Source organism: Cynoglossus semilaevis, chromosome 14 (assembly GCF_000523025.1).
Source record: "Cynoglossus semilaevis isolate Cse_v1.0 chromosome 14, Cse_v1.0, whole genome shotgun sequence".
NCBI classification, from domain to species: domain Eukaryota; kingdom Metazoa; phylum Chordata; class Actinopteri; order Pleuronectiformes; family Cynoglossidae; genus Cynoglossus; species Cynoglossus semilaevis.
The window spans coordinates 18,045,553-18,057,395 of record NC_024320.1 but is presented as its reverse complement, the minus strand read 5'-3'; the positions used below and the strand labels follow the sequence as shown (position 1 = coordinate 18,057,395).

Here is an 11,843-nt window from a genome sequence, read left to right as displayed (position 1 = left end):
AACTGTGAGCTTCAAGCTCATGAATTCATCTGAAACTCTATTCATGTCCAAAATGCTATTTTCACTCTGGTTTTTCAAGAGTGTCCTGGTTGCATGTCTTTTTGGTGTAACAGCTTGAACCTCCAGTGTTCTTCCCTTCCATCTGCTCTAATGAACTCACAACCTCTCTCCATCATGTCTGCTAGCTCTCCACCTTCAGCAGTCAGTCATTCTCCCCTCCGCTCTGACCTCACTGACACTGCTGCTTTTCCTGTTCTCTCTGCCTCCTGACACTGAAATCTTCCAACCCTAATCCAACATGCTACAACATGCTAAATGCTAATTTATACCTTTGCATAAAGAAAATATATATATAAAGCATATTCATGTTTTTGGAAATATCATTCTTACTTGACATTTGACATAGATTTAAAAAGTGTGATTTATTTTTGTGTTATTGTGATTGAATTTGGTGGTTTTGGTGTGGTGTGTTCAGAGGTCACAGGGTCACCAGGGGGAGATGAACCATGTGGTTTGATAGTGGGGTTCTGCAGTGTGGCTGCAACTAAAAACTATCTGGAACTATCAAGGTCAAACTGCAGACTGACATCAGACACTTGGTCTTCATCAGTGCTCAGCATGAGCCAAAGTAGCTCATGTCGGCACCACTCTATTGGTTTACACCAGTGTGCATGTGATCCCATGATTGGCCCCTTGGTTTTTAATCCCACATGGGTGGGTGGAGCCCCTTGACCCGGTGAAAAGCTCTTCTACGGGGGACATTCAGCAAGAAGGAAGAGCAACGTTTTTCCAGGTACCGTACCTTCTTGTCTCTTGTCTCTTGTGCAGATACGTCCTCTTTAGCTCTCAGTAGTTATAAGCACATCTCCGGTTTCAAAATCTATTTGTTGTTTTATTTGAAAAATATTGAATTAAGATGATTTTTCATTTAATTTCTTTATGCAGTTATTTATGATGTGGGTTTTAACTGATGGTGTTGACTTTTTTCTGATGTTTGAAAAATAATGTCACATATTTTCTCATTGGTTATTTACATTGGTAACTTGTATTAGCCTGTCTTTTAAAGAGGGCTAAGGTGGTCTTAAGACCTGTCTGGTACCTAACACCTCTGATCCTAAGTCGAGGGACGAGGAGAGGCCTCGTCTGTGGTCTAATCCTCACTATAAGACCATGTGATTCACAGTGTCAGTTTGCAGTTAAGTCTTTACACCCAGAAAGAAGAACGGATGCTGATTCCTGACACGTCATTTATTTTTATTCCTAATGATCCTATTACTCCGCTCTTGCTTTTTTAAAATACATTTGTGTCCCATTCCATGTCCTCTATATGTCCCCATGTCTGTTTCCATTGCTGTGTCCAGCTGAACTGACCACATGAAGGTCTGGTCTTGTGACCAGTTCCTGAATGTCACTGAGAGCGGGGCCAGAGACAGCTTGGTTCTTGGCATTGAACCCTGGCAGCACAACTGCTCCAGTCACCTATAAATAACATCACCACTGCACTGACCCAACCAGTGTCCAGTTCTAAAGCTGCACAGAGTTCACGGGAAAAGAATGAGGGATGTAAATGAAAAAACAAAGCCACACTCAGAATTGGTTTGAGTTTTTCATCTTGAGTCAACAACAAGAGAACTGATTGGCTACTGTGGACCAATGATGAGGATTAACAGGAGTGAGGGTGTGTCCACGGATTCTCCTGTTTGTCCTCTCACCTGCCTCTGTGTGTGGACGACCAGCTGGAAAAATGACCAGTGCTTCTCTTAATCTCAAATTATAATCTAATTTTCCCCATCGGTTCTGTCTCAGCTGTCCTTTTGTAAAGTTAGCAGTTTAAGTTAGCAGTTTAAGTTAGCAGTTAGCAGGAATCATCTAGAACGGGTTTTATAGTAAACCTCTCAGGTCGTGGACTGTGGTAGCGCTGAAAGGCTGAGAACGTCTGGTCTCTGCGCTTTAATCTTGTTACTGTACTGAACTAAAAGCTGTTTAGTTGCAGTGTGAGGTGGGGGAGGGGGCGATGACGGTGTGATTCGTTACCTTCAGAACGTCTTGAACCTTAAATTCTCAGTCTCTGGTTAAAGTTAGGATGAATGTATTATACAGTATATGAATGATGAATAGGTTAAAAAGTATATATTTTTTCTCCTTTTCCTTCCAGATCATTTGACTGACAGAGTGCACGACAAGATGGCAAGCTCCTTCACACGTTTGATCTCTGGACGGAACTCAGCTGTGCTGCTGGCCAGCCTAGGTGTGGGGACAATCGCATCTGGATACTTGTTGAGTGAAAACAGCTCTCTAGTCGCCGACGCCAAGAACAAGCTTTATCCTCCAAGGTAAGACGGGATAATCAGAGGGAGTGTTTGAAAATGTTAGTAGAAAGAGAGAACCCTAAGATCCTGAGATGTAAGGAATCACATCAGAGATGTTTCACCTGCACAGTCAGTGTAAATGCTGTAACAGCCACGATAGGAGGTTTGGATGCGACTCAGGTGAAGCGAACATAGCGTAGTCTGTGTGTGAGGCCAGGTGAATGAAGTTAAAAAAAATTGAATTTTTCAGGCGGCATCACGTCCCGACATCCAGTCAACAATGACTTTATCACAGTAAGCAGAGAAGTTTGTGAACAATGGGGGAGGAGCTTGTCATCATTGTTGGCACCAACACTGCTGCTATGTTTTATCAGGACTGGAATAAAAAAAAAGAAGAGACATGAGCTAAAGTTACCCAGGAGGTGGCGTCATACAATCATTTTAATATTTTAGCTTTTTGTGTGAACGCAGCTTTAGGAGAACGTACGATTCTGAGTACAGTGCTGCAGTTCTGCTCTCAAATCAAAACGTCTACTTTATATTTGTTTCTCTGAAGTGCCGACTACCCAGACCTGAGGAAACACAACAACTGCATGGCCTCAGCTCTGACCCCAGCTGTTTATGGCAGACTGAGGGACAAGGTCACCCCCAACAACTGGACCCTGGACCAGTGCATCCAAACTGGAGTGGACAACCCGGGTCACCCTTTTATCAAGACTGTGGGCTGTGTGGCTGGTGACGAGGAGAGCTACGAGGTGAGAGGAAGTTAGAAGTGAAAATGTGTGAGAAGTAAAGTGTGTATCAGCCTCCTGACCTCAGCTCCTTCTCTCCTCGACTTCATGTTCTTTTCCCCACAGGTGTTCGCCGACCTGTTTGATCCTGTGATCATCGACAGGCACAACGGCTACGACCCCAGAACCATGAAACACCCCACTGATCTGGACGCCTCCAAGGTGAGGCCAGGAAAACACCTCCGTTCTCGCTCCACAGTCTCTCTCAGAACCGTTCTAACGTCTGATCATTTTTCTGAATTGAATTCCTCTAGATAACCAACGGCGTTTTTGATGACAACTACGTCCTTTCATCCCGTGTCCGCACCGGCCGCAGCATCCGTGGACTGAGCCTCCCACCGGCCTGCTCGAGGGCTGAGCGACGGGAAGTGGAGCACGTGGTTGTGAAGGCCCTGGGTGGGCTGAAGGACGACCTGGCTGGACGCTATTACAGCCTCGGGGAGATGACGGAGAAGGAGCAGCAGCAGCTGATCGACGTGAGTCTTTAGAAACGTCCAACCGTTTACTGTTGTGTTTGAGAAGACGACTCTAATCCTGGTCGTAACAACAGAAGATTCAGAAGTTTTATTTGTATATAAAGTGTAAGCGGAGTATCTGCTTTGGCTTCTGATCGAACCCCAACAAGTCAAGTCAGTTTTATTTTTATAGCCCAGATTCACAGTAGAGTAGAGTAGCTCCTGTAGGTAAACAAGAGTATTGCACCCAGAAATGAACACCTGAGCATCATTAAAACACTGACTCTGATCTAAGTGAAGTTGGTCTGGGGGAGACCACCGTACAAAAATATTTACAGTTTTATATTAGAAGAAATTTAAATTTAAAATCAATTGAAAATTGTACTTTTTTAACCATTGTATATTTCTTCCATTCAATTCTATAGGTAGTGTAACACTAGATACTAGTACCTGGTACCTAGATCTAGAGAAATAGAGAAGTCATGTAGGCTCATGTCAGCTGACCTCTCTCCTCTGGACATTTCATGCTGTGCGACACAAGGATCACTTCCTGTTTGACAAGCCCGTGTCTCCATTACTCACCTCAGCTTTCATGGCCCGAGACTGGCCTGATGCCAGGGGGATCTGGTAAGGCTGGCATCCAACTGTTAGAGAAGGAACTGTAGCTCGGAGCTTTTCCACCTAGAATAGTCCTGACCTGAACCTCCTGGTCTGTGAAGACTGGTTCTGCTTTTTTCTCTTCTTTCTTTTCCCTCTAAGATTTTCTTTGGTGGAGACGGTGTCACTTATTACATTTACATTTTAATGTAACAGTTTAGTCTTTTTACAATACTTGACGACTGTAAAAAAAAAATAGTCCAAGATAATTAAAAAGAAGATTCCCTAGACTCATCTGGGTCTCAAAATATGGTACACATACCAGCTGTATGTGTATGTAGAACAGTACTGCTGTATTTTAATGATGTTCATACTGGATGTATTTGGAGAGACAAATATTTCTGTTGGTGGTTTGCAGTAAAAAAAAAAGTTTGAGTACTATATACAGAAAGACTTACTGTTAATACGTCAGTGATCAGTGACCGCAGTATTGCTGACTTCCTGTAACCCTCCCACCCTCAGGACCACTTCCTGTTTGACAAGCCTGTCTCTCCACTGCTGACCTGTGCCTTCATGGCCAGAGACTGGCCAGACGCCAGGGGCATCTGGTAGGGGCTGTTCAGCTCTCCTGCTCCTCTGCTGTGGGACTATTAACCATAACCTTTACATCCATGTTGGAGATGAGCTCAAAGCTGAAACAGGAAATCTTTCTGTTTCTAATGTGGATGTTTTAGCAGGTGTTGTACTGGGCTGCAGCAATAACCATGAACAGGAGCTGTTACCCATAGAGTGGGCTTCATCCCATGGTCTGTACAGGCCACGTATTTGACAGTGGGTGGCAGTGTTACAGCCGTCCAATTATAACTGTCGTCCAGAACAGACCTTTGTGCCTCTTCTTTAGGTTCAACCTATGGATCGCAGCTCCTCTGGCGTTGATTTTTTTTAATGATGAATGTATTAGAGTAACACAGTCAAACTGAAATATGGTGAAAAAGCCAACACTTCAAACCAAAGAAGTTGATTTTTTTTTTTTTAACGATCCATTGTTAAATGACTAGGATAGCTTTCCTTTGTTCTGGTAAAATGGTATTGTAAAAGACTATTTGACTTCCTGTCTGATGTTGTTCCTCAGTATGGACCTGAAGACTGTTAGTCGTCGGATTAAATGCATGGCTCTCACAACCGACTGCTAATAATAAACCCTGCACGCTCTGATGGCCCAGTGTGATACTGAGAGTCTGTCACTAACGTTCAGTGATGAGCAGAGAGCTCTTTATTCTTCGACTCTAACTGCGCCTCTCAACAGGCACAACAATGAGAAGACCTTCCTGATCTGGGTGAATGAGGAGGACCACACCAGAGTCATCTCCATGGAGAAGGGAGGAAACATGAAGAGGGTGTTTGAGAGGTTCTGCAGAGGCCTCAAGCAGGTACAGTAGAGTGGAGCACAGAGAGATGAAAAACATATGAGTCAGAGTCAGAGTCAGAGTCACCTAGAAGTAGCCCTAATAAACGAATGGAGAATTCAAACTTCATGAGCGGAGGTACAATTTTCAGCTGAATGGTACACGAGAAAGATTTGAATATGAAAGAAAATGAAAATATATTAACTAAGACTACTTTGGATGATGCAGTTTTATTTTCTTTTGTTTTGTTTTTTCTTCCTCCAGGTTGAACATCTAATCCAGGAGAGAGGCTGGGAATTCATGTGGAACGAACGTCTGGGCTACATACTGACATGTCCCTCCAACCTGGGCACTGGCCTCAGGGCGGGGGTGCACGTACGCCTGCCAAAACTCAGCAAGGTACTGTATTACACATACGCACAGTTCTTCATAGTGAACATAGTTTGTACACACTTGATACTTTGTTCCCAATGAGCAAAAAAAAAACCACGAATTTAACCAGACTTTACTTTGTGTCAACCTTTCTCTTCCTCTCATGGAGCTCATGTTCCACTGCTGCTCATGAAAATGACTGAATTAATGATCGAAGACTTTTGCAGGATCCACGCTTCTCCAAAATCCTGGACAACCTGCGTCTGCAGAAACGCGGCACAGGAGGTGTGGACACGGCTGCCACCGGAGATACCTTTGACATTTCCAACAATGATCGTCTGGGCAAATCTGAGGTGAGTGTGAGCTTCTGAGAAAATCCTTTCTGAATTTCCCACTGTCACAAACACACAGGATCAGGTTAAAACAAAATGACAGGAAGTGGTGTGGAGGACTCGATCAGATACTCAGGATCGGTATCAGTCTGATATTGGTCAAACTTTCAGGAATGAATATCAAAATGATCAACTGTAGCCCATCCGATCCGATACCTTGTCTTGTACGAGGTGATGAACATGTGACCTTTGACCCTTCTCCACCTGCTTTGATCCTTAACATAAAAAGGCAGGAATCTGTAATGACTCGTTTGCTTGTTGTTGTTTTTGGAAGGTGGAGCTGGTCCAGCTGGTGGTTGACGGTGTCAACTACCTGGTTGAATGTGAGAAGAGGCTGGAGAAGAACCAGGACATCAAAGTTCCAGCTCCCATCGCTCAGTTTAGGAAATAAAAAGCTGGGCTGTGAAGTAGCTTAGAAAGATATTTGTCATTTTCTTTCGCCTCCTACAGAGACTACAGATCTTGTGTGTAGCCTTAGCCTTAGCGCTAATCTGCTGTTAGCTAAAACCTCTACCTCAGGTTCATACTGTCATCCTGAATTTCAATAAAGCCAGTATATTACAACAACATCTCTCTTATATAAACACTGCTCTTTGCATTTTCTGTTCGTCCACCTCTGCCCACAGAGCTGGTCCGATGTCGCAGCTGTTCCTCAATGAAATTGTTGATTTCTAAATATCTTTTGTCTTTCAGATACAACATAACCATGACAACTTGAGTAAGGGAAGGTTTCACCTGCGCACTAGAAACATTTATTTATTTATTTTATTTTTTCCCCCATGATCCGTTAGGGTCATCCATTAAAATCCAGTAAATGACAGAAATGAACAAACTGCATGTATAGGAAACACTGCACTAATAGAAGACCGTAGTAGAGTACATGCTTTCAGTGCAGTGTTTTCTAGACCACGTGATAAACTTCAGTCTTGAGACATTACCTGGTCCATCCCATTGAACACTTGAGACTTGACTTAGACTTCACTTGTCTCTCTGTCAGTGTTGTCCTTTTATACCGTCCTGTTGATACAGTTCCATTGTCCACACTTGTTACCTGCTAGTTGACCAAGATCCTCAGATTGTTACAAAGTCCTATCATACTCTGACTGTTGTCATGATGTTTGTGTTGCAGGCATCAATGTCCGACTGTTCCTTGAGATTGATAGGAAATACACTGTTAATGTGTTGTTGGTACTAGTGTTAGCTTTTCCTCAAAGCTAATAAAAAGGAACTGGAGGTTCCTCTGTCATCCACTAGGAGTTGAAAATTATTTAAGTTTTGTTTCTGGCCAGAGTTCCACTTAAAAGCCAACAGTAGCAGGTGTTAAAAAAAATTAAAAGTGAAAGTGAATTATTTGTCATCGTGACACATCACTGCACACAACAAAATGTGACCTGGTTGTGTTTTGTTAAAGGTGAGATACAAATAAAAAAACAAGTCCATATTCTTTTCAGGACATTTTATTCTTCTGTTTAAACAGGTCCAAATAGTTAGCCTCATAATAGTTAACCTCACAGAAACTCATCTGCAAAAATGATCCAGTAGTCGTCACCAAAAACCAACCTGATTTATAGTGAATCTAATGTCAGTAACACTATTGATGGCTGAAGACGGTCAGTCTAACAGAGAGGGAACTATCTTATTTATTAGACATTTTATTTTCATCTCTGTGTATCTTTAAAAAATGTAATGAAATGATTGTTGTTTTTTTATCTAGGAACTTCTGCTGACATGTTGATATTTTTATACATAATAATAATAATAATAACCTGCAGCAAGTGATTTCTGGTGAGTACAGTGCAACTTCAGGGGAAACTCATACAGGAGTACCTGATGACGGCTGTTTAATGATTTTGGACGTAAAACAAACATTAAGATCTTCAAACATTTGCATTTATTGATGTTTACTCTGAAGAGACATTGAGCAATGGAGTAAGCAGAAAAACAATTTGACTATTTCCTTCGTTATACAGTACAGTCCACAGACACGACCTCTGACTAATTAGGTCTTTTCTAAAAAGAACATTTTTTTTTTTTTGCTTTTTTTTTTTCCTCCCCTTTTTTTTGGCAAAGTAAAACAGAAACACAAGTTCTCTATCAGAGAACTGTTGCAGTTCTATAACAATGCAAAAATGCAAAATCAGGGCATCAATGTAGTTTAAAAGACAAGAGCAGCGATTCAGGGTGAACTTTGAACAGAAACCAAAAAGGAGGCCAGGGGCCTTGAGTGTCAGTGTGGTGTCCTTAGTCCACGGGTCGCTTTTCACTGTGTTTTCTCGTAAATTCCTCTGCATTTTTCATAAATTTGCCAGGGTCCTTTGTGTATTCCTCAGCCAGGTCTGCCCTTAAGGGATGTTCAGGTTCAGGACTGTTCACCAGAGCGATGAGATTCTGGATCACTGTGGGACACAGAGGAAAATAGTCACTATATAATAATTTCCCTTTGACAGTAGATTTGTACCTTTATGTTCTGTTAAGCTAGGCCCATGCTATGTCATACTTTCTCTCTTGGTTGCCAATTCTACAATATTTATGCCATCGATACATATAGACTCTTTATACATCCTATTCTAACAGTGGCCTGCAGTGCCACATATAGCACAGACACAACCTCAGTGTGGCCTAGTCAGTGGTCATTTGACAAACATGGAGACAATCTCACAATTGGCAAGCAATCCAAAATTCTTTCACCACAACAGAACATGAATGCCACACTCTCTGCAGAGTAGAAACATGCCATCTACAGCACATCACTTGTCTGTCTAAAAGTCAATCAAATCAATGTACTGTACAGCAACATAAAACTACTAATGAAAATTTGAATTTACCTCTCGTCAATTAGCCATAAAACACTGACCCTACTGACTTTTATGTTTTGAAAATCCTGCCCAACTAACATAACGATGGAATTGTCCTGTTCTAGATACTGAGCTGAATTCTCATTACCCAGAGAAGAAGAGACATGAGGTCATCACAAACTCTGTCACACGTGTTTAGAAGGAGAATGTGAACTCTTTAAAAAAAAAAGAAGAGCTCTTCTAAAGAGCCTCACCTTGACATGTTTTTGTGGCTGGCTTCCAGTTATCCACATTGATGATGGGCAGGCAGACTTGACCTTTTTCATCCACGTTGGGATGGTAGATTTTCGTCTTGAAGGTGATCTTGGGTGGCTTAAAAGGGTACTCAACAGGGTAAATGATTTCAATTTTAAATGCTCCTTTGTCATATGGAGGGGAATCCTGGGTTGAAAAAAAAAACAAACAAAACAAAACTCTTGTTACGTGTTGTTCTTCACCCTCCAACTTCCACTGTCTGTTGTCCAAATGGACATCACAGTTTTACAGTTTTATAGATCATAGTCTTACAGACCAGAGCTAAAGCTAATTAGCCCTTGAAAAGAACATTTTTATACTTACAGGAACAAGGAGCCCTTGCCAGGTGAAGATATCTGATTCATCTACGTGAATGATGCGGAAAAATTTCACCCCAGAATTACGGATATCGGCGAGTTCCTGTAAAAACGACCACAATGGAAGTTGATGTGTATAGTATTTATATCAATGGCATTTATATCAACTAAGAACAGCACACACAGGTAAACTGTTAAGGCACGTTAAGGCTATAAACTAAAGTGTCTGACGTCCAATGGAAGAAGATGTTTGTATGTGTCTAGTAGAAGACACATCAGCCAAATAAGATGGAAGGGGAAAAGCTAACAATGTTCATTGTAAATTTATTTAATTTAATGACCCTTATCCAAATGTACTGTACCTACTGTCATGTAATAAGTAATTCGAAACAGAATGTTAGGTTTGGAGCCAAAACAATAAACTGATTACTACATAACTGACCAGTAAAAAAACCCAAAAAAACCATGTTGCTGAATTTGAGTTTTATCAGTCGTGAACACGATTACCATCGTTCATTTGGACCTGTAGTTTGGTTAACTGAACAGAATGAGGATGTTATATACAAGGAAGTAGTTATTTATACTTTCACTTTTACACTTTGTAAAATGAAAACGAAATAGGTTTATAATAAATAAATGTGTAATAATAACCTATTATAATAATATTGCTACTTGTGGCAATGTTGAAGATAAAAGTAGAGTAGGCTAACAGTGATAAAGTGGTTTTAATTTAATGGTCGTGGTGTATCAAAATGATTTGAAAAGTCAATTTGTTGCTTCTGTGTGATTTTATTTATTTATTTTTGTAAAAAGTGGTATTGTTAAGCAGCATTTTAAAACAAAGGAGCATGTTGTACTAATATTTGTTTCTTATCAGACTAGAAGGAGCGTGAATACAGGTTTTTCTACTTCCTCGGTGGTATTTCGAGGAGTTCCCGAGGACGTGACAAAATACTTCACTGACAATGTTAACTCTGAACATTCACACATAAGATCATCAAATCCACAGGCGTTTGTGCCACAGTGAAAGTGAAAGGACTGTAGAGACTGTATAGCGGTGTAGCCACAGATTGTTTCAACTTTCTTTAGTCCAATTCAAGTGTAAAAGTTTTTTAACCCTTCACAACTATGAACATTTTTATCAACCTTAAATTCCCAACACTTAGGAAAATATGTGTAAAAATTCGGGTAGTTTTATTTCAATATTTATTTAAACGTGTTTTAGGTGACGTTATTATTTCGCCGAAACCATAATAGCACCAACCGTAATAAATCCCTGACTGTATTTATTAGACAGACTGTACACACTAAACAACAAAGATCGAATTTTTACATGACAAAGGAGAACGACGGTCCTTGTATAAAGATATTTAAGTGAAACGACGGCAGTAAAAGCCTTCTAATGTCACGCCCCAGCCCTGAAGTCTCCATGTTTCCGACATCACATAACCGTCCAGTGACAGCAGAATCAGTCGACTGTTCCAATGTCTCACTCTTCATATATCGAGACAAAGTGCGGCTGAATGTGGCAGCTGCGGGGTTTATGCTGAATCACTCCGCGCCGGAGCCTTCACCTAACTAACTACTTATATCTCCGTCATCGTCTGTCGGACGTCGCTACGGTTTCGTTTTTATCTGTAACATAAACCAAATCACGATTTACCTAATCCGACAAGCCTTTTCTAGTACATGAGCAACCAACGTAAATAGTTTAAACCCTCTAGGTAGGATTAATCAAATATAATATATATATATTCTACCTTGTTTAACCTCCTGGTCGCAGTCATTGTGGCTCCGTTCTCGTCTCCTTCCTGTTTCTTTCCCTTCTCTACTTCTATTGATTTGGGGTGTTGAAAAGGACTGCGCGCTGTGGTCGCAATGCTGCCCCCTATTTCTTCTTCTTTTCTGTCTTATGGTAGGTTGCACCAGCTTTTCAAGTCCATTGCCACCACCTCCTGTGCTGGAGTGTTACCCAGAGTCAACCACCCCCTCGTGTACATAAATAAATAAATAAAAATGATAAAAACCACTTCTACTCTCATACTATTTATAATATATTACACTATTACCCATTACGGTACAGTATTTATATTATATTTATAGCTACTATTTAAC

At 41.0% G+C, this 11,843-nt stretch overlaps 2 protein-coding genes across 4 annotated transcripts; one reads left to right on the top strand and one right to left on the bottom strand.

The window, feature by feature from the left end:
• Positions 1 to 701: 701 nt before the first annotated feature.
• ckmt2a (creatine kinase, mitochondrial 2a (sarcomeric)) lies at positions 702 to 8,094 on the top strand. 3 transcript variants are annotated; one of them, XM_025062522.1, is made up of 10 exons: positions 702 to 793; positions 2,156 to 2,333; positions 2,866 to 3,064; positions 3,167 to 3,262; positions 3,355 to 3,576; positions 4,675 to 4,760; positions 5,459 to 5,582; positions 5,823 to 5,957; positions 6,158 to 6,283; positions 6,597 to 8,094. In XM_025062522.1, exons 2-10 carry the CDS (start codon positions 2,185 to 2,187, stop codon positions 6,711 to 6,713), a joined length of 1,254 nt encoding a protein of 417 aa, XP_024918290.1. In that variant the 5' UTR covers positions 702 to 793; positions 2,156 to 2,184; the 3' UTR covers positions 6,714 to 8,094. The 3 variants fall into 3 exon arrangements, with proteins under 3 accessions (XP_024918290.1, XP_024918291.1, XP_024918292.1); XM_025062523.1 differs by lacking the exon at positions 702 to 793 and adding an exon at positions 1,563 to 1,939; XM_025062524.1 differs by lacking the exons at positions 702 to 793; positions 4,675 to 4,760 and adding an exon at positions 4,097 to 4,182 and having other exon boundaries at positions 1,946 to 2,333.
• Positions 8,095 to 8,190: 96 nt separating this feature from the next.
• Positions 8,191 to 11,644, bottom strand: ube2l3a (ubiquitin-conjugating enzyme E2L 3a). Its single transcript, XM_008325588.3, has 4 exons — positions 11,489 to 11,644; positions 9,736 to 9,831; positions 9,372 to 9,558; positions 8,191 to 8,718 (listed from the first exon to the last, which is right to left on the bottom strand). The coding sequence occupies exons 1-4, from the start codon at positions 11,513 to 11,515 to the stop codon at positions 8,564 to 8,566; spliced, it is 465 nt and encodes a 154-aa protein (XP_008323810.1). The 5' UTR covers positions 11,516 to 11,644; the 3' UTR covers positions 8,191 to 8,563.
• Between the last annotated feature and the right edge of the window lie 199 nt (positions 11,645 to 11,843).